This window comes from Cotesia glomerata, linkage group LG4 (genome assembly GCF_020080835.1).
Source record: "Cotesia glomerata isolate CgM1 linkage group LG4, MPM_Cglom_v2.3, whole genome shotgun sequence".
In the NCBI taxonomy this organism is placed as follows: domain Eukaryota; kingdom Metazoa; phylum Arthropoda; class Insecta; order Hymenoptera; family Braconidae; genus Cotesia; species Cotesia glomerata.
This window is the reverse complement of record NC_058161.1, coordinates 10,304,551-10,328,600: the sequence shown is the minus strand read 5'-3', so window position 1 is coordinate 10,328,600 and position 24,050 is coordinate 10,304,551. Positions and strand designations below refer to the sequence as shown.

The 24,050-nt window shown below is 28.6% G+C and overlaps 1 protein-coding gene across 5 annotated transcripts in view; it reads left to right on the top strand.

Moving 5' to 3' along the window:
• Positions 1 to 24,050, top strand: part of LOC123263345 (probable nuclear hormone receptor HR3) — a 144,833-nt gene that overhangs the window by 78,325 nt on the left and 42,458 nt on the right. Inside the window, exons 1-2 of one of the 5 annotated variants that reach the window (XM_044726019.1) lie at positions 765 to 1,134; positions 4,441 to 4,862. The exons of the other annotated variants lie outside the window; for them this stretch is intronic. Coding sequence (XP_044581954.1) covers positions 4,739 to 4,862 — 124 coding nt within the window. The 5' untranslated portion in view covers positions 765 to 1,134; positions 4,441 to 4,738. Of the gene's footprint in view, positions 1 to 764; positions 1,135 to 4,440; positions 4,863 to 24,050 lie in introns of those variants that run through there. 5 annotated transcript variants of the gene reach the window in all.

The window sequence follows — 24,050 nt, the reverse complement described above, 5'->3', positions numbered from 1 at the left end:
TTAACGCTTGAGGAGAACATAATGGTGGGGCTGTCTGGTCTTGCGCCGCACCAGTCAACCATCAGCTACGGTCGTGTAAGAGTCGTGTACACCCGACCTAAACTCTGAAGCCAACAGGCAGTTTCTATCTTTACTGTCGTATCGTCAGTAGTAAGTAACATAACATCACGATACGATACATTATACATACTTGTTACTTACTGGCAAATAGAGTTCTCCAAAACGCACTTCCTGGTACCAAACACCTTTTTAATTTTTTAATCATCACTAAGGGTGGAAATTTTATTTTATAAACGTTGAGTGTGTTTATCGTAGATAATAGTGTACCGCTGGAACTGTAAAAAAAATAACTATTAACATTATTATTATTATTATTATTATTATTATTATTATTATTATTATATGTCTATTAATTTAGAGTGAGGGAAATAAGTATGTAGAAAAGAAAGAGAAATATAGTTATATTAGTTAGGGGACAGAGTACAATTGCGCGCGCGCATCTATTATATTGAGGAGATAACAAGCAAATAACGTGCGGTGAACAGACGCCAGTGAGCGGGAGTTACGAACAGTACATACTCGTGCGTTTATACCATTTATTCGATTATTAGTAGTACCTGATACTAGTGAATTTATAAATAAATGAATAAATAAATATATTAATTTAAGTGTCTGTGAGATATCTTGTGTTCTTATTGCATAAAATAGTGATTTAAAATTTAGACTATTTGTTATATAAATCTATGTTTATATATTTATGGATATAAATTAAATTAAATTTAAAAAAACAAAGGCTGTGAAGGAAACATGGCTTAATATTATTAGTTTTATTGATTACCATCAATAAAATCGAGTGAATATATTGATATATTGTTGATTAAATAATTGTAATTATATTATTATTATCATTGTTAGTGATTTAAATGATACTTGGGAGTCGAAAAAAGTGATAGTAAAAGAATAATCGTCGAGTTTTATATCAACGATCATTTTCAACGGGATTTATCTGTGATTTAAGTGTGTTCTACTAATTTAAAAACAAGTGATTTTTAATTGTAATTTGGTTTATTATTACTTGTGTTTCATCATATATCTCTAGCGAATTATTATAATTTTTAAGTGTCTGTTAAATTGGTGGGTTGAAAAGTTTTAAAACTCAGTAATTATTAGGAAGTGTAGTCCGCTCTATTTTTTTTGCAAAAATAGACATTTTTTAATATTTTTTTAAATGTAAAACAGTCAAAAATAAATTTTTCAATATGTTTTAAAGCATTTAATGTCACAAACATTTTATGTCAACAGAAAATCGTTATTAAAATCTGCCTACCAAATAGGCCTACCGATTTATAGATTTTCTGTTACATTCTACGCATAAAAAAATTCTGAAAATTTCAATTTTTTTCATAATTTTTTCGAAATTTAGTTTTTTATTCAAAAATTGATATTTTTGAGAAACTTTTTTTTTCAATTATTCTATACTAGACAAGCTTAAAGAAAAAAATATGATTGTTAAAAAAAAATTGAATATCATTGAAATATTGTGGACTCTACTTCCAAATAATTATCAAAATTTTTTCATTAATTTATTGATTTTTAATTGTTTCTCAAACTAGTTATCTTGATACTAGTTTCATCATTGTGATCATGATCATTATTTTTCTTCCCGTGGCTTTCTCTCGTTTTTTTTTTTGTTTTGCACTGCCTAGTTATGGATATTATTAAGTAATTTACTCTCAACACGCACACGCGTTTTATATTTGTAAACCTACGTAAGCTGCATTACTAAAAAATTGATAATTATGATGATTATGATGAACAAAAAAGTTTATTTTTGTGAAATCAATTATGCTCGAGTCTTTGATAATCACGAAAAGTCGGGACTAAAAGAAATATAATACCGTATATATGATGAAAAAAGAAAAAAAAAAGAAAACAGATACTTGACTGTAGCCGACTAGAGTAAGTACAACGTCGCGAAGCCGGGTCTATATACTTCCGTGGCGTCGGTGGCCGCCTCGTTAAATCTACTATTACTATACATACAGAGCTAGTATAGAGTATAGGCTACGTGTACACGACCTAAATAAGATGCGATGCCCCCGCGGCGAAAATAATTCATACGACGAATAGAGTCCCTGCGATGCGCTAAGCGATGCAACGCTTCCGCGCCTCGCGACCTTTTTTTTAATGAATATCTCAAAATAAAAATTATTTTAAAACGGATTTATTTTCTTTCTCCCGGCACTTAGAGCACCAGCCGTTTCTATTTGGATAAAATTATACATTCTAAAATATAAAAAAAAAGTTTCAAAAATAACAAAAAAATTAATCATCTACTGTTATTCAATCTTTTTTTTTTTTTTTTTTTTTTTCAATGGAGTGAAAAAATAATAGTGTAACGTATCAAGCGTCTGAGTGGCGAAAATTTACAGTAGTAATTGAATGAGTATACTCTATAAAAGACATAACATTGCATTAGATCAAAGTGGGTCGCGCGAGCGCCTAGGATCGAGCTTTAAAGGTCCCGATAGCCCACGTGGTTGGGAGTAAAGTGAGAAAGAGAATAAGAGTGAATAGGAGTCCGGCAGAGCCTCTATACTCTGTACTACTAGAACACCACTCCCGACTCGTCCTGGATTCGCGCGTTGGTTTCACTTTCTATGAAGCGTGCCACAACCAACATTACTGCCACTCCTGCTCCATTTCTTGTCCCTCTGCGGTTTACTGCGGTTAACTGATATTATCTAAGGGACTCAAATCGCGAATCTCTACTCCGATTACTTACTTTAATAAATCAACATACACTCACAATTATCTCTACCTTGTCAATAATAATAATAATAATAATAATAATAATAATAATAATAATAATAATAATAATAATAATAATAATAATATTATTAATAATAATAATAATAATTATTATTATTATTATTATTATTATTATTATTATTATTATTATTATTGTTATTACTGTTATTACTGTTATTACTATTAATATTATAATTATTATTATAAAATTTAAGCTTGACTTTTTGCAATGTCTGATCAATTTTAATTTTGACTACTTGATTAATAATTGAAAGTGATGATAATAAATGATTAACAGTAAAGTAAGGATATATATGAGTATATTGTGGATAGTAATAGTGGATAAAGATATAGATACAAATTGTGGGTTACATGAGAAGTAGATTCCCGTGCCAGATGCCTATATAATAGACACTAGTCTAAGTCTATATAGAATCACAAACTCAACCACAAATGCACGTACCGTATTGTATTTGAGTGCAGACGCTAGTGCACGTGTACGTCTCGGTATAGATAGTTGTACCCGGCAATCAGCTCAGTAGGAGTTACGCCCTGAAGAGGATCCGTAGTATACAGTATGGAAGACTAACACAAGTAGGTGAACTAAGGGGAGGTAGAGTTACTTAGTGGTCGCGCGTGAGTTTATATTCGCTCGATATCCAAGTATACTTATATTATACTCTGACTCCTAGAGCTTTTCAACTTTCGCGGACTTCCAGTAAATTTTAAAGGAAAACTCGGCTGAATACTTACAAAAAAAATCTGAAAAAGGCTTGACTCTGCATATCATCCCTGGAGCTCAGAACGCTCGAAAAATTTCTTATTAGAAAATTTTGAGTTCTTCGAGTTAAAAAATATAACTTTTATACATTTTTGAGCTCAAAAATCTAATAGTTGTGTTGAAAGCACACTTTTTTTAAAATTGTGAATTGCGATATCTCCCAAATGTTTTGACAACGATATCCCTCGAATAGATTAACTGATTTCGGTGCGGTTTGCGGCAGTCGACCTTATTTTTTAGGATTAAGAGCTAATTAAATTTTAGAAGTGAACTGTACATCAATTCTAAAGTTATTAAAAAAAAAATATTTGTTTGAAAATTTTGCTTTTAAGATTTGGCAAAATCCACCGTTCGGAAAGTAAAATTTTTTTTTTCTATTCAAATTGAAAGTGTGGATACTTGTATTTTTCATTATAAAGTGTAAGCTATCAATTAATAATTTCTTAACTACAAATTTTTGAAAATTAATAAAACAGCTTTTAACATACACATGGGCTTTTAACATAAGCCCTAAAGCTATCAACGAATATGAAACAAATGAATTATACCCACCGTGTGACATATATAGTTAAAGGCGCTGCGTTACTTGCCCGAGGGTAGTTATCCTACTTTTACAAAAGTTACCAACTATTTTTAAAAGTTTTAGAAAAAAAAAAAATAATAAAATTGTATACACTCATGTTTAGTGAAGCGTGAATACCTATATTCATTTTTAAATAAACTTTTTTTTACTCACAGACTATTGTTGTCTGATTTTAAAATTGATTTCAATAATAAATGAGAAACAATTAAAAACTAAAAAAAAAAAAAAAATTACATTAAAATATATCTTAATTGAATAATTTCAGGATGATGATAATGATATAGTTAATAATCTTCGAGCAAGAGTGAAAGAGTACAAATCGAAATAACGCAATATAATTCGTTGTAAATATAATACGCAAAAAAAGTGATTGATATCGCGGTGCAGGATCACCGCTGTCGTGACATGTGACATATTATTATAAATTAATATATAGATAATAAATAAATAAAATAGAAAATAAAAGTGATTTATCGACATATACATCACACATACGTATATGTGCCCGCGCGTGAAATTCAGTTTGGAGTACGAGGACAAGCACGGTCACCACGGCGTTCAACATGTTCGAAATGTGGAGCGCGGTGAGTTCCAAATTGGAACACTCCGCGACTTCCTCAGGTTCGCCGCTACCCCTTACATCTCATACACCTCAAACACCTCATACGTCGTCAGGCAGCATAAAAGGTAATCATCCCATTATTATGAATTATTAAATTTTCAGTGCAAAATCCGCTAAATTTAAAATTTAATAAAAACTTTTTCAATAAATAGTTGTTGCATATTGGCTTGAGTATTGTAGAATAAAATAAAAAATAATAAATTTGATTTTTTTTTTCGTCTGGATAATATTTTTTAACTTTATAAACACGGTTTCGAAACGAACATCGATTACAAACCGGTCCCACAGGCTTAATTTAAGATACCAATGAACTCTTTTGTATACTTTCACTAAAAAAGTTTTTAATGTATATATTCTTATACATACATATAAGTATAATTATAAAAAAGCACACAGATACAGTGATCGTTCAATATCGTATATTGATCGTCCTTTTGAAAATCTTGCTAGCTATTAAAAATGATATTTTAGTTGGACAATAGAACTGACAAGTTAATTATTGGTTTTTTGATAAAAAACCGTCTAAGTAGAATGCTACCTATTATATGAGATTAAATGATATCAATTGATCAAAAAATGAAATTTTGTACAGCTTACTCCTAGAAATCGAGTTATGTTTTTCAATAGTTATTAAATACACAATAAAAAAACTTCAGCGAATCATGCTGATAACAGTGAATTAAACTTTGTTTATCCAACTCTGATATCTATAATAACAAAAATTATTAAACTCAAGAAAAATGCTTTCTTCATAATGTCACTTTTTAAAAAAAAAATTCAACTTTTTTGCTCAAAAAATTAGCTTGCCAACTAAGTACTCGATTTTTTTGAATCAAAATAATATATCGGGTAAAAGATCCCATTAGTGGCGGAGACCCCATTATTACTGACACTTTCTTTGATTTTGGTACTTATTCAATTAATGAAATCATTAATTTCAATAATGAATATAGTTAGTTACAGATTTTCTAGTGTATAGGCGTGATAACGCCCCTTTACACTCCTAAGCCTTATCATTTGCTTAGTTACTGCCTTAACTCTGCCTTATCATTGCGGCTGTGGACCGACTTGTGCCTTCTGTACCGTATTCACCCTGATCCTCACCACTCGGCTATTGGAACAGTAACATGGGAAAACCACAGAGAAAACCCATGTTATTACAGTCGGAGTTGGGTTAAGAGCCGGCCCCTATGATTGCAGCTTTTCATTTCTCGTCTAAACAAAGAAGATTTTCGAAAAAAACGCTCAGCTACGTAATAAATTTTTTAATTATCTATTTTATAGCTGAGCATTTTTTTCGAAATTCTCATTTGTTTAAGAGAAAAACATAAAACTGCAATTAGCTTTATCATCACGAGTGCAACAAGGATAGTACCGTTTCTCGCTGTGAGTGCGACGCGAGAAAAAGATGGGATCGGCACTTAAGTCTACAGTGATTGATAATAAACTCTTCTATATCGTCCACTAGAGCATTAGGCCCTTCTCCGAGTGTGCAGAGATCCCTCGCGCTAGCCAACGCCGACTAGAGTGGTCACCCATTCAAGTTGTTGCTTAAAATGGGTGATCGCCCAAAGTCAGGCGTGTGCCGCCCGGCTATATCTGCCACTTCTAGAGGCTGGCAATGTAACGCACATATTTTTGAATATAATTACTGAAAAATACTGGTGCGTGCCGGGATCAAACCCGGGTTCCACTCTTTCGAAAAGCGGGCACCGAGCCGACTAGGCTATTACCAACCTCAATAATGAATATATTATTTATAATCTTTAAGACTTTTAGATCAAAAAAATTTTTAATTTTTATTCCAAGTAAAACATTTTTTTATTGAAAGAAAAAGTACCACTAATAGGGGTTGAAGGTGCCACTAATGGGGTTTTTTACCTTATATGTTTTTCTTTTTTCACTAAAACCAAAAATTTATCGAATTCTGTTATTTTCTCTATCATCAGAAAAGTCTTGAATATTTTGCGGAAAGTGTTTAGGCAAAATTTTCATTTTCTTGAATGGTAATTTCATTTTTTTTAACGTAAGCTGATAAGATTTTATACTTTAAATCCGAAATATAAACTTCTTAAAAGAAAATAACGTTATTTTCAAAAAAATAATGTTTTTTATTAAAGAATTTGATTGCATCAATTTAAGATAACATGATAGTAATTATAAATTAGAGACACATAAATTTTAATCCAATAATTTGGAAACAAAGAGAATAAATTCTTTAAGATAATTGTTCACGTGTTAATTTGAAAATCTTTATATCGTGATGATGTAAATTGTATTAACAATCTTTTAAAATAATTTTATTACTCAGAAAAACGACTATTTCAAAACATTTGTTTTTGTTGTTAATGACGACATAGTACCTCAGGCATTAATGAATGATATACATTTGGGTCAATTAATAAAAAGTGATTAACTACTCATATGTATTGATAACAAAATTTATTACACACTAGTATTGTTTATCTTTAAACAAAAAAAAAACTATTTTTAATTATTTCTTGGTAACGATTTATATACTCGCTTGATTAATATCGTCATTAATTTCTTCAATTTTGTTTGATACTGTTTATTAAAATATTCCAGGTAATTTGTCAACATTAAAATTATTTATTTGAGTGTTACAACAATTCGATATAAATAATCAGGAATATAATAATTAGATTCATTTGAAATGGTAACGATCATATGATAATTTTTTGATTGTTAGAATTTTAATATTTATCCTTAGGCTGTTACAATCTCCGATGGAAAAATTTTTATCACTGCATTTATATATATATTTCTTCTCTTCCCTGCCTAGTAACAAGTTATTTCATCATCACACTACATATTTAAACCGACTTTCGTTCGCGAGTACTTATAGTATTGAAAAGTCGTAATGCTTTTGCATAGCTTCTGCAAATCAGCTACTTTCAAATGTCATTTTGACAACCCCCAAGCTGTATTCCTCGTCAGCCCTTTAAATATATTACATCATTTTCTATGTCCATTTCCTATCATGCAATATTGAAAAATATAAATCGGGATTATAAGAAACATCATAAATCAATTTTTCAAGATAATAATTGTCAGTCTATTTTTAACAAATTTTCTAACCACACGGAATAAGTAGCAATGAAGATATTACAATTTCTACAGTAAGAACAGATTACTCGTATAAAAAAGAGTAAAGTTAAAGTTCACAGTTCAAACTGTAATTTTTGAAATATATTTGAATGTACTTTAATAATAATAGTTTGAGCTGTAAACTTTACTCTCTTTTATACGAAAGACCCGTTATTACTGTAGGAACTGTAATCGTTCCATTGATCTTTTTTCCGTGTATGATTCATTTTGTAAATTTATTGCAATCAGACCAAACCGTGTGAAGAAAAATTGCTTGTAAAAAGTTTAATAAAATGTAAGTCATGATTTAAATAAAGAGAAAAATTGTTTAGGTATCGATTCAAGGTGAAGTTTTTTTACTATGCTGAAATTAACAGACAATTGATAATTTTCTGAATTTACACAGTAAAAAATTTTTCGTCATTGTGTAGAGTGTTATAATTTGTGTGTTGAATATTACACTCTAGTGTGTAGCATTTCACACTCTCATGTGTTGATTTAATGATTCAACACACTAGAATGTTAAATTCTACACACTGGAGTGTGATATTCAACACACAAATTTTTAACACTCTACACAATGACGAAAAATTTTTTACTGTGTAGTGTATTCACAAGCAGTTAAAAAAAAATTAATGGATGAAACTTTTCATTACTCAATTATTAATATTTCTGTAAGTTTAATAATATTTATTCTTTGATATACTTTAATCAATACATGTCTATTTATCTAGATTTAAAGAGGAGGCAATGTATTATGGTTTGTGAAACTGAACATCTGGAAGTAAATAATGATACTTTAATTACTTTTTTTTTATAATGCACGCAAAAAAGAAAACTCGAAAAATTACAGTATATAATGCAACGTACACGGGAAAAAATTTCTGGGAAAATTTACGATACAACTGTTGTAAAGCTGGACTATACTTTTATTACTATTAATTGTCAAATATTTTAGAAGAAAAAATGCTATTTATTCATGAAAAAATACGATATTACTATTGTAAAAAGTAAGAGATGAAAATTTTCAGTGCTGCCTCTGTATCTTTTCAATAGAACTATAGCAAATTTTACAATAGTTGAATTGGAATGTTTCTCAATTAGTGTGAGTGATGGCCGTGCACAGGGCTAGACTCCGAGCTTATGTAAATGTTAAAGAATATGGGTCTTAGTTTACCTCGGATAGCGTAGAGGGAGAGTCTCTGTCTGCCAACACAGAGTTCTGGGTTCGATTCCCAGATAGCACGAAAATGTCGATTTCTTTTTTCGATTACTGTATAGGTACCAATTAGTCCAACCTTCTATCTCTCTCCCTCCCTAATATTTCTTTTAAAAAATCCAACTTTGAATTTTTACAATAGTTGAATTATAAAGTTCACAAACACATATTTATAATTTGCTCTATAGTATTCGACTTTTTAAGACTCTTGCTAGTCTTATTTGTTGAATAAAATTTACAATAGTAGATCGTAAAAATTACTAAATGAGAAGTATAGTCCACCGTTACTATTTTATTTAGTAAAAATTACAATAGTAAAATAGTAAAAATTCCTTCAATTTTCTTTCCGTGTAGCGCTTCGTGATGAAAACTGGAAAAATTACAGTTTCAGATTGTAACTATTACAAATTTTATAAGAATTAAATTGTAGAATGTAATATTTACATTGAAAGCTCTGAAAATTAAATTCAAAAATTGAATTTATAAAAATGTTATTTCAAACTGTAATTTTTCTAGTTTTGATTACGATGGGACCGATTTTACATTTTATATTGTAATTATTTCAGTTTTCTTTTTTCCGTGTGAATTAAGAAAATGAATTATTTTATAAATTGTTTCATATATATAGGTATTTATAGCTTGAAAAGATTTTCTGACATTTTCATAGGTAGGTATATAATATTTGGTATAAAGCTTAGTCGTGATGTTTGGCAGAAAGTAGTTTGGCACTGAAAAGGGTGAAAGCATATATATGACATTCGAGAGAGTTGATAAGGCTGGGGTAGTGCGCAATAAGGGAGTATAAAGTATGAAGAGTAAGAGAGTATGAGAAAAATGAGAGAGAAAGAGGTTTAGAAGCGTAGGTTACATCGGATCGATAGACGGCCGTGCACTGCGAGCTTGTGTCGTTGAGACATTCAATACATTCGCACGTGCACCCTTTATGTACCACCTGAAACAAGCGCTTCTGAAAGAAAAAGCTGCGATACAGTCGCCCGATTGGCTGATGCAAAAGTCTGCGCTGCTGCACTTTCTCCCTCTTTCTCATTTATTCATTTTTTATTTTTTTATTTTTCATCTTACTCTCTTAAGTCTACTCACTCTCTTTACGTTTGAGATAAAAAAAGCGCTGCCTTTCTAGTGTTCTAGCAAAAAATATAGTTTTACTAAAAGCTCTCACGCTTTTTACCCACTTCAATAATAGTCACAACGCCTCAGCTGTGAATTATTTAAATTTTTTAAGAGATCCAGGAATCATTAATCTAAATTATTATAGTTATTAATTTTTATTATTTAATTGACATTCGGATTTTAGAATTACATATTTGTAATATTAATAAAATACCAAGTATCCATGTTGTTGATGAGTACCGATATTATTATTGAGAAAATATTGAGCGGAAAATCAGGGAAAGCGTAAATCGAGGGAGTGGCCATGCACGAGGAGAGAAAAATAAAATGCTCATGGGAACACGTCGCTGACAACGTTGTCTCTAGTATCGATTCAACAGTATCTATAGCTTCATGTTACTTACCCACATGTATTATAGTACAAATAATAGTAGATGTAATGTATAGTAGTAACAGCTTTAACTATATAGTTTAGACTCTGTGAGGAAAGCGAAAATTCGTGGAAAATTCTATAGTACTACTTTATAATGAATAAGTTTTTTTCTATATGAGACTTCTAAGGTTATTTTTAAAGTTTCAAACTATTGTAATTAGAATAACCAACACTTGATGATTTTTTTAAGTTAATTATTTAGATGAATATAAACAGTTTACAAATATTTTTTTAAGTTTTTTGTATCTTCCAAAAAATAAAATTTTTAATTTAAGCAATTTAAAAATGGAATTATTAATTTCAATAAAGAAACTGAATGTAATTTATTAATTTTTTCAATATTATTTGTATTTCTTCATGTTTTGCATCAAAAGTAGAGAAATTTTAAAAGAAAAAATTTGTAGATATGTCAATTTTTCAAATTTATGCATTATTGAAAGTTGAAAATTTTCTATGTTATAATTTTTGGGCAACAATAAATCACAATTTTTATACTTACGACTCGCAAAATCCGACAATTTACTTTAAAAAACGTGATTATGCTAAAATATTTTTATTAAAATTACAAAACTCCAATATTTTATAAATATAAAATTTTCCTATAAATAAACTTGATGGAGTTAATTTTCATGAAAGAAAATGACGTAGACAAAAGACAAAAGGTAAAGCTTTTTAATATTTTCTTCTATATTTTTTGAATGGCTCATTGTCTAAGAATTCTTCATTTCAATTGCTCATTTTCATCCCATCTTTCATAGAAGCACTTTCATCCCACAAATATCTTGTACACGTATGCATAAAAATATGTACCCGTATACATAAATAAAATAAAATAAAATAATACACAATCAACAATTGGCATTGAAATGAACATTCGATGCAAAATAAATGCCAGTAATTTATGAAGAAATTACATTATAATCGAAAAAAAAGACCCAAATGTCATTTTCCATGCTCTGTATGCAGATATTTGGAGTTGTGTGTAGGGCTTACAAAGTAGTGAATATAGACATTGAATAGTTGTGGCGCAGACGAGATTGGCTGAAGATTCTATCCGATCCTTAACGCGAGATATTTCTAAGGTCTTTCCGGTCTGCTCGAAATTTGTATAGTTGAAATGCTAATTCTAAGAATTCCCACAGGAGCCACCGCACAACTCAAGAAATTCTCATTTAACAACTATTTAATATCTGCCACAAGTATTACAACTATTTAAAAGTTGTATAGACAATATATCAAAATTTATTTAGTCTAAGTAACATCGTGTTTATACGCAATGTGGATATATTTTTAATAATTGATGAGTTGTATTAATATGTAAAATAAATATCGAGATTTGCCCGACAAGATGTGTCGATTTATCGATCGAACATGTAGGTCACTCTCGAGCAAAAGTCTTGGCTCATTACCACCACCGCTAATTTAGACGTGTTCATTTAGATGTATTTGCGTCAAGTCGTTAGATGCCCACTTAGTAACGAGAGCAATGTGCCTTCTATCATTTATTATCTCTCTTTTCTCTATGCCCCTTGTTCTATTTATCATTTTCCGATAACTAAACGTCATGCTATGCATTTAGTTAAACTGTTCAATCATTTGTCTTATTATAATAAATAATAAATTTCCTCAGAATATACTATACTAGTTTATATTATTTTTATACCATTAATAATAATTGATATTAATATTTATTTGTAACACCGATGTAAATTTTTAGTTATCATTGCATATAATATTTTTATTAAATTAATGCTACTAAACTATTCAATATCATTACTATAATTTACTCGAATAACTATCTTGGTAAAAAAATAAAATATTTACAATTTTTGACGACTATTACAAAATTGGCGTGACGGCCGGACGTTGTGCTGATTTTACTGAGTAGTAGAGAAATATATACAACTGTATAGTAGTAGAGTGTCAGTAGTGTGGTGGATCGATAGTAGTAACCAAGCAAATATAGTCAGACGGGAACTCGAGAAGCCTAAGGATCTGCTTCCCGTCTGGCAATGTCGTAACTTTCAATAAAGCTTAGGATAGAGAACAATGTATACAACAGAAATCATTTTAATGTCAGTATTAATTTATATATAAGACATTTTTTTTATTACAATAAACTGCAGCATTTGTTCTCATTGCTTATCAATTTTAAACTACTAACTATACATTATAAGTTGTTTGAAGTCTTATTTTTAAAAATTAAACTGAACGAACTAATTCAGTAGATTTATAAAAATTTTTTAGAAAATACATGTTTTTCAGAAACTTCTAACTATTAAACCGATTTATTTAAAAATCTTCACGTAAAGAAATTTTCTTTTAAAATTGACGTTAAATTCACTGTAATCGTGGAACATAATGAAGCTCTTTTATTTATTACCATTTTTTAAATAAAAATTACCAAAAAATTCATATTTTTTATGGTAGACAATAAAATTTGCAGTAGACTACAGTAAAATTGGTTGAAAAGAAGTTAAAAATTATCTCTCTTACCGATATATGATTACGTCGTGCCATCCGTCCCACGATTACCGTGAATCTAATAGTAATTTTTAACAAAAATTTCTTTCAGTGTGGCTAGCTTTCCTTTCAAAGTGGATTTTTTTTTCGAAATTGGCCTCTTGCATTATTTATTCAATTTATCTCATTTTGTTGGGTTATGCCCGCTTCAAAGTTAGTATTTAAAATTTCAATTCATACTATGTGCGACAATTGAGAAATCTCCTTTTTCATACTAGGTGAAGCCGAATAACTCATTGAAAAAATATCGAAAATGAAAAATTTTCGAAAAAGAGTCTATTTTAAGTAACTTTTGAAATTTCTTGGTTGGTTTTTCACAACTAATTATTTATCGTAATTTCTAATATTGGACATTGAAGTAGCAAATTAGAGCGAAAAAATTCTAATTCATGCGATGCGACATTGTAATTTTTGTTTATCAAATTATCTACCCTGCTCAGAATAACATAAAGTTTTAAACACTTCAAGACAAAGTACAGTATAAAATAAGAATATACTAGAAATTTAAATTATGTGCCGTGCCTGTGCGCTTTAATCTTAACCAATGAGAAATCAGGGACCATTGTTTTTTCGATAATTCGATAATAAATTTTATATTGAAGGATCTAAATCGGTAAAGTAAAATTTCATGGAATTTCTATTTTGTTTTATTTTATGTTGTAGTATTGTAATTTTTCAAACTGTACTAAATTCAAGGAACTTAAGTTCAAATTAAAATATCAAATCGTAAAAATTGGGATGTAAATGATAATTTTTAACTATAAAATCATTAAGGTAACGATTATAAATCTCTAGTCTGAATTACGATGTTACTATCCTATTTTTTAATGTAATACTTTTCCGTGTAGTAAACAACGACAAATGCTTCACTTCTTTTAGATTTATTTATAATCATCTAAGTTTAAGCAATAAAAAACTTACCTTCGGAAATTTTTTGAAGTTAATTATCACAACAACTCTAATATTTTATAAGATAGCATTGCTACTGAAAAAGTTGTCATAATAATTTTTTTCAAACTCGAAAATTCAACATTGTTCAAATATTAAAACTAATAATAATAATAATAATAATTATTATTATTATTATTATTATTTTTAAAATTAAAAGTTAACTCTACTCGTCATGAAATTTCGTAACAAAAAATATTTTTAAAGCCAATTATCTTTATACTAAAATGATCAACTTTTTTCAATAATTGAATTTATAGGATATAATTACACGATGAAAACCACAAAAGGTCAAATCCCACGTGTAGCTATAAAATATACTATCATAATCATTGAATCAGTAATATAACCACAATAATATAAATTGCTTGCATACAATTAATTGTGTGTTCATAATAATTATTAACTAATAATCAATTATTTCTTTATTCCAAGCTTATCGAAAGAGATTATATACCCTTACGACCGCCATTAAAAATATTTTTACAAATTATATTGCATATTGTTAAATAAAAGACATTAACAGTATTTTAATGTATTTATTTTTTCGAGTAAATATTTTGAAAGGTAAGGTAAAAGCCCCAATAGATGATCACGTACCAGTATATGATCACTCCAATGTATTTGTATATCTATATTCACAAATATAGGTATACAAATACATGGAGTGATCATATACTGGTACATGATCATATATTGGGCTTTTACCTATTAAATAAAAGTTGCAGAAGTCGACCAGCTTAAGAAGATTTTTTTTGTACTTATATTGAGGATGTTTACTCTATGTTGATTACTGTCCATTTGTAACCGAGTAAAAATTGGAAGTAACAATTTATTCTTAGGTCATTCATGTACAGGACATTTAAATATTCATAATAATAAATAATAATTAATGTGTAAAACGTAATTTTTTATGTTTTACACATTAATTATTATTGAACAATTGAACAATCTTATTTTAAAATTGTTCAATTAAGAATGAATATTTAGTCACATGCGATGAGGTTCTCAAAAATGATTTTCTAATTTCAGTGTATGCTATACATTGGTATGTCCGGCGGCAAGACAATTGTAATTAGTGATTATAATTCGTCATTTTGAACAGAATAATTGAATGAGCTCATATTAATTAGTCAATATTCACTGGTTTATTTTACTATCGTAATTTTTATTTAAGCAGTGTACTTCTGTATGATTAATTAATAAATTTATTTTGTATTTAATATGTATGATTGATGATTATCATTATTTTATACTATTATAAATATCTCTTTATACTGTCAAAGTGGTTAATATTTATGAATAAGCTTTATTAATTGATTTCATAATGCCGCTTTACTAATTTAGTCATAATTTCATAATATTATTCTTTGATTAATTTAGATCCGTATTTTCGTTCAATTTTTTTTAATTTAATAAAATTTCCGATTCATTAATTTGAAAAAATAATTCGCAAATCTAAAACTCAAAATTATGCGAAAATGTAATTGATAAAATATTTTTAGTTTGAATAAGGTAATAAAAAATAATCAATCAAGATAAATTGTTATTTCAAGCTTGTCAATATAACGATTTAACCTTAGTAGTAAATGATTGATATAGAAAAAAAAGAATAATTTTAAAATCCAATCAAAAATAATTATAGCCGTAAAAATTATTTCAAATTTAATCAATCAATAATTTGGAAAATATGTTATAACAGTAAAGCAAGATGTTTTGATATTAAATACAGTCAGCGCTCTCTGTATTGGACCTCTCTGTATTTGACCGCTCTCTGTATTTGACCACATTCTTCCTCTGTATTTGACGATTTTACACAGCTCTTATGGACAAGGACGAGTCAAATACAGAGAATGGTCCTGTACGGGCGAGTCAAATACAGAGAGCGTTGACTGTAAAAACAACAACATTGTCATACATTCGGGTATCTGAGTCATAGCACCATATAACCTCTATGAAGGCTATGATGCATCGTGCAGGTACCACGTACGACGTTAAAATGCTGTTGATTTATACTATAAATCGGCCAAGTGCGAACAATAAACTCTAAGCCCTTGGTATTTATCATGGACTTTTATCAATATGTAGTTTATATTTACTTTTACATTTGTGTTATTGTTCGTAAACAACAACGACAATAGTAATAATTATTATTAATGTTATTAAAATTTATCAAAAACTAAATTATAAATTCAATAATTAAAAATAAAAAAATAATATTATTAAAAAAAAAAGTTGAAGATAAAAAAATTTTTTAATAGTTTGCCGAATATTTATATTTCTAAAAACAAAAATATCCCGTGCAAGATTACTTTCGGCATTCTCGCATCCGGGCGAAAGTCGTTTCAAGAAGCAGCAAAAGCAGCAGTAATCATACAGCACAGTAGCACTAGCATCAGTAGCAATAGGAAAAAAAAAAAAAAAAAAAAAAAAGAAGAAGAAGAAAGTTATATGCTAAAGACATGGTACTGTAAAGTTGCGTTCTCTTGAATACGAAGAGTAAAGTTGTGTGTTGTCAAGAGACTTTTATTTAAGACAAGTAGTATAGAGACGTGTTGTCAGAGTAAGAGAAGGAGAAGAGGAGAAGAGAAACAGAGATAGAAGTAATGAGTGAGCGAAAGAAAAGTTAAGAGGGAGAATAAAGACACGTCACTGGGGAACTGTATACATATAATAGTAGTAGTGTTTTAGTGTGTTATGCAATGACTTTTGCGGTGCTCAAGCAACGACAACGATGCCTTATTGCGGTGAAGAGGTGTATAGTGTTATGTACATGAACGGCATTTTCAAGTGTTCTTAGCCCTACTGTATGCGTAAGCGCATTTTCCAGTATCTTTTTTTTTTTTTTTATTTTTGTTTTTATACATTTTAGCAATACTAATGAGCTTGTTCTCATGCTTACACGCATTTACAATCATAATAAATTTTATTATGATGTTACACATCAATTATCAAACCCTTGAAAAGTGAAAATGAAATCTTTGTTTTTCTCATACTTTTTTGTCACTTAATTACGCTGTTTCGTAGCACAGTTTGTTCAAACTATGGAAGGACAAATAATAGTTCATTGAAAAATGAATAATATTATGATTAAAAATAACCATTTTTTAGCTACTAAATTTTTTTTTAAATGGATCATATTTATTATTCACATAAGAACAAAAATATAAAATGTTCAAATATTATATTGTTACCGTAATAATTGATTTAGTTTACTGCAGGCGTTACCTTAGCCTCATTATTTATTTATTTTCTGTAATAAATATATAATTAAATAAAATACTTATTGAGAAATAATATAGGTTTATACATAGATAAGAAATCAATTTAAGGAAATTTTAATTCTTACTAAAATTAAATTTAATTATTTTCACTCAACAAAAAACGATACTTATACTTAATATTCAACATTCAAATAAACACTAAATTTATAAAAATAAATAAAAAATATTATTAATTCAGTAATACATGTACGTGTCATCGGTAAATGAAATTATATTATCTAATTTCTCAGCATATATAAAATTAAAATGAAAGAAAAATATAAACTTAGAAATAACAGAAATCAAAGGATTGCATAAGATCCTGAACAGCGTTGAATCGCATTAACTTCCTAAACGATTGCATACTAACTTACTATTTTTTTTTTTATTATTTTGAAAATTTTAAAATCCTTAAAATTAATATTTTTACATAAGTAACTACACAACAATTCATTAATCATTAATCATTACTTTATGTCGTTGCTTAAATTATAAATAAATAATTGTTGAAACATCATTTTACGAAGAGCAGTTTTATTTTTTAAACTAAGTTTCTCGTGTTGCACCAAGTACTAGACATGATTCTATACTCGATAAGAGCATATGCAGCCCTCAGAGTCGCGTTTCTAGCCTACCACTCTTTGAAATATAGATAGATGCAAGCAGGCATGCTGATGTTATGATAACACGGTACGATCAGTGGTTCTCTTTTATTTTCTAGGAAAGTTTTATAAAACTATCATATGTATAAACAGAAACTAAAAAGTATAATTCATTTACGTTAATGTATATTTACATGTAATATAGAATCCGAACAAAAACAGTTTCACTGTAAAAAAAATCGCGCCAAGTCCACGTTCATAAGACTATTAGGAAAAAAAAAATTTTTTTTTCTTTACAAAAAGATACAAAATAAAAAAATTAAAAAATCCAAGTAACCGATATAATTGTTTATGATTTTCGGAAATTAAAAAAAATCTTATTGTAAATTTAAAAATTAAAAAAAAAATTTTAGAACGTATTTAATGTGCGTGGTTGCAAAATTTTTTACTTTTAATGAAATTCGTAAAATCTATTTACTAGGACTTTAAAAAAATTGAAGTACACAATGACGCACACCAAGTACGTTCTAAAATTTTTTTTTTAATTTTTAAATTTACAATAAGATTTTTTTTAATTTCCCAAAATCATAAACAATCATATCGGTTGCTTGGATTTTTTTATTTTGTATCTTTTTGTAAAGAAAAAAAAAATTTTTTTTTCCTAATAGTCTTATGAACGTGGACTTGGCGCGATTTTTTTACAGTGAAACTGTTTTTGTTCGGATTTTAGTATTTTTTGTAATTATAATGAAAATTTACAATTGGTACCAACTTAAATCTCGCGTTGGCAGCATTTTTTACTGCAAACTATCCTCTTGAAGCTACAGTTTATGTAGATATAATTCCAGTGCACCCTGGCGGCCGTAAATGTAAGCTGTGAATTACTTTTTTTAACTGTAGTTGCGTATCTATAGGAGGATTACTGCACATTTTTATTTTATCTAGTCTGTGGCGCTGACCTTTCTCCATCAAAAAAAAGTCAGGATCGAAATTTGTGAGCGAGCTGTAGTATGTGCTGATAAAATTTAATAATTTCAAGTAAATAAATTGTTATAAGTGAATATAATTAATTAATACGGTGAAATAAATTATGAATTACTGTTATGATAAACAAATTGGGTAAAAAAAGTACCGTAGAATTGAATAAAATTTCGCAACCTCAAAAAACCGTTCTGCTTACAGTAAACATATAGTCGGTAGTCTGGCGCTCCGTTTACAATGGATTTGAACGGAACTTGGCGCCAGATTCTACCGAATCTGTGGATATGTTTATTTTTACATACACTTTTATGAATAACATTTACTTCTTTTTCAAGAATAAGTTAACACTTATTTTTGATTCATAGAAATTTAAAATTTTGTAAATTATTGTTTAAATTATTAAATATTCGAAATCTTTTTTGTTTATTGCAATGAGGAAATGAAATTATATAAAATAAATAAACTCAGTATCTATTAGTTTAGATAGATACGTAAAATGATTGGTCGTTGCACTTGGATGTCGAGCGTCAATATCCGCTGAGTCTAGTCTTTCTTTCTTTCTTTCTAGTTATCTATTTATTTATCTCTCTTTTTTCCTTTCTTCTTCTGGTATATGTTATATTATATCGTTTATGCATACATATACCGTTATGGGTGTCTTGACTTGTACATAATACGATTTATGATAGACACATGCAGTAAAACAAGGGAAACATAATATGAATAAGTGCATGATCTAAAAACTAAAGCTCCTCCAATTGAGTCATTATTTATTAGATCGTTTATTATTTATTTACACGCATTTAATCAAGTAAACACATTACTATGATTAATTGATAAATTACTTTTATCTGATAAAAATTTGTTTTTTTTTTCTGTTTCAGGTAAGAGTTCACACTTCAATTAATACTCGAAAAACATATGAAAGCTTTTAAAAGAAATTTTTAAAGTAACATGAAGATACAGCTATTGGTAAAGTACTAGACGTAGAAAAGAAATATAATTTATTATTATTATTATTATTATTATTTATAAAATTTTCACACAACAATTATCATGCATGCATTCAAACATTAAAGATAAAAAATTTCTTCAATAAAAATAAATAAAAAATATTATGATAAATATTAAGAAAAAAAACTCAAAAAATCTTTAAAGATTATTATATGGTTAAAATCTGTGAAAGAGACAAGAGCATGTCATAATAACAGATATGTATTTAAAAAAAGCAACCTCGGTTATGACTTGCGTATGACTATACACTCACTGACAATGAGAGTCACTGGTATGGCAGCCTTGGCTAAAGTTGTCGAACCCGCGACCTAGTTACACGTTCGCGCCAACACATAGTTATGCGTTAGTCACCTACACTTTTGCGTGGTGCATGCATCGTACAACATTTATGTACACACACACGTTCTTAAGCCTTGGCAGCTAGTGTATCAGTATTATACCAAAGGCAAAAGCAACAGACAAAGATATATACTGTTTTATTATATAAAAACTATTAGATAGAACGGGACAAAAAGACACATCACTCGTATATATATATATATATAATGTACTGTACACCTACACATGTATTGTGCGTCATATATTAAACGACAACGAAGCGTCAAAGTGAAAGAAAGGGAAAATGAGAGGGAAAAGAGTTATCTATTAAATGCTGGCAAGTGTTTTCCCAACAACCAGCAAGTACAATGTTCATAACATTTTAAAAATTAAAAAAAAAATAGTTTTAATTAATATTTTTTTCAAGAGAAAAAAATTTTTATTTGCCAAGTAAACATAGAATAAATTTTTTATTTTTTTAAATATTTAATTTTTATAATTACGTATAAGTGAAAGATAATATTTATTAGTCATATTAATTATAGTTGGATTATTTATATACACGTCTGAGACTAGAGTGCACTCGAGTATTACCAAACAGGGCAAGGTGCAAACCGTATTATCATCATCATTACAATCAACTACCGTCACCTTTTTAATGTATCATCAAATAAATTAATATATAAACACAATCATTTTATTTAAATACATTTAAATATATTTTCGGTTTAAACTACTTGCTTTTTTTGGAGTTTATTATAAGTATAGGGCTGATTACCATGTGTATACAGTAGAGTAAATAATAAATAAAAAAAATTTATTAAGCATGTTGGTAACAACCAAACGCGTCCTCGCTATTACGACGATCATAGTGACGATCATAGTGACATTAACGTGCTTGTGAGCGCAATCGAGAAAGAAAAAAGAAAGAGTAGCCTACTCACCGGACTATATATGCATTACACTGTCAAACGCATTCAGTATACCAAGATATCCGAAAGAGTAGAAATTTTTCATTATAACTGTCACTAAGAAAAATGATAATTACATTTTTTCTTTTTTGTTATTATTTATTGAATCAGAGTAGAGTTTAATCTTATTTACAGTTATTTAATATTCTGATATCGATGAAATGTTTTTATTAGAGTAATAATATTGAAATATAATTTGTAAAAGTTATTTCGTAAAATTTCAGCGAAGCTGTTTAACGTTATCGTTGAAATTTCTTTTTTAATTTGGCAACGATGCCAAAGCTACGCGCATCCAACTGGGAAGATCGTGCCAAATGGTATAAACGGTCGAAGAAACTCGAGATTGCTGGTAACGATCGTATGCAGCCAGGTCCACGATGCCCGAGTGACGCGAAAAGTTTTACTTTGCTTTGCTTTTAGTCGTATAAAGAATCATTCCTGTGTATTGAAGACAGCATACATGTAACATGTAATATATGACTATGCACGTGTATTCACGATGAATAAAAATATTTGATAATTATTACGAGAATGCGAGAGAAAGAAATATCAAGAAGTTAGTAATAAAAATTCTCAAAAAACATAACTCAAGTTCTAAAATGCACTGATAGAAGGATTTATTTGTATTAAATAATATTTGTTAGTAGTTAACAAATCATTTATTAGAGACCACTTTTTAATATTAAACAAATATTTCTTAGTATTTAAAATGATTTGTTTATATTTAATAAATCTGATATTCATTTATTAAATATTAATAAATCTTTTTAAATACTAAGAAATATTTTTTAAGGACTAACAAATGGCTTCTAATAAATGATTTGTTAAATATTAACAAATCTTTTTAACTATAAACAAATCCTTCTATCAGTGTGGGTTGAGGTAATAAAATTTTTTTAAGTTTTAAATGAGAAATATCATCTGCCTTTACAGTCAAAAATAAGAAAAAAAAATTAGGAAAACGGTTGACCCTAAAGGCCATCCCTGCAACTTCCCGCTACCTCCATACCTAACTGCTCAACAATTCACTTATTTTTTAAGCTCTTCGAGCTCAAAAATATAATTAAAGTGTAATTTTGAGCTCTCCGAGCTCAAATAAATCGCTGTTCTGTACTTTTTAGCTCTTCAAGCTCAAAAGGCTAATGGAAGTTTTATAGAACACTATTTTTTGAATTTTCAAACCGCAATAACTTTTGAATGAATTAACCGATTTTCTTGCGGTTTACGGCATTTAGCGCAGTTTTTTGAGTTCCTTGAAAAATCTTTAAGCGTAAACTAGTCAGACTTAAAATTTCATAGAAATTCTGAAAAAAAACATTTTTTTCAATTTTTTTCGACAATGATATCTCACGAACAAATCAACCGATTTTGACCGGGCTGGTGGCAATCGAAGTGGTTTTTTGAGGTTAAGAGCTGATTAGTTTTTGGAATTTATCGATTCAGCTGTTTAAAAGATATTTCAAAAAAACGAATTTTTGGAAATTTTATTTTTGAGATTTCTCAAAATTGATCGACCCAAATTCTGTAAATTAGTATCAGAATTTTAGGGGCAAAGAAACTCTTCAAAACGCCGCTTATTTCGATCGAATCGGATGATCCGTTTAAAAGTTTTGAGAGATTTACACACACACACACACACACACACACACACACACACACACACACACACACACACACACACACACACACACACACACACACACACACACACACACACACACATACATACATACAGACACGGTGACATCACCGCGGAAATAGTGAGGAAAGCTTCCTAGGACCTCAAAACGTCGAGATCTGATGAAAACTCGATTTTCGAAAAACGGAGTGAAAACAATAACTTCCCGATTTTTGAAAATTTTCAATTTTCTTAGCGGGAAGTTAAAAATTTTATTCACATATTTACGGGCTGATTACTTTAAATAATCAAATTTATAAATTAAAAAAAATAAAAGATAAAAAAAAGGCAGATCAAGAATTATCTTTGTTATGTCACTTATTGACATTATCTTTATTACTCAAAGAAATTTATCTTAAATGCTGTGCACTTATAACTATTACATTATTTTAAAATTATACAATATAAAAGTCATTTATCAAAATATAAAGCTAGACAATTTCTAATAGAGAATTTCATATTTTTTACAATGATGCTTTAAAAAAATTCAAATAGTTCGAATTCATTGTTGAGGCAAGCACGCTTTTTCTTTTTAATTTTATTCGCAGTATAAAAAGTTTTATTATCTCTACAAATATATGTATATCATGATAAAATAAAAATAAAAAAAAAATTAAACATATATGTATGTATATTTTTCTTGAATAACAAAATCACGTTTTAACAATAATAAAAATTACACACGTCTCTGACGGTATTTCACAATAAATTTTTTGTGAAAGTTGACTGGCCAAAAATGCTTATAGTGACTGTCACTAAATTCATTATTGATATTTAAAAAAAAAAAATAACATTAAAATATTCAACAATTTAAGACATATAATATTTAAAATTTATCATGCACAAAAAAATTAAAATCTATATCATTTGATATCAGATAACGCAATGATAATAACACATGTACAGTGGCATGTAGAACGTAGATGTATTTATACTTTTTTTTTTTTGCGACTTTATTTCATTGAAGAACGTGGTAGATGGGTGTAGTAGATTTTTAACAAGTCAGCGACTCATAAAATCCCAATGGCAGCGCACTGTGCTATTTTCACGTCGTGAAACTTTTT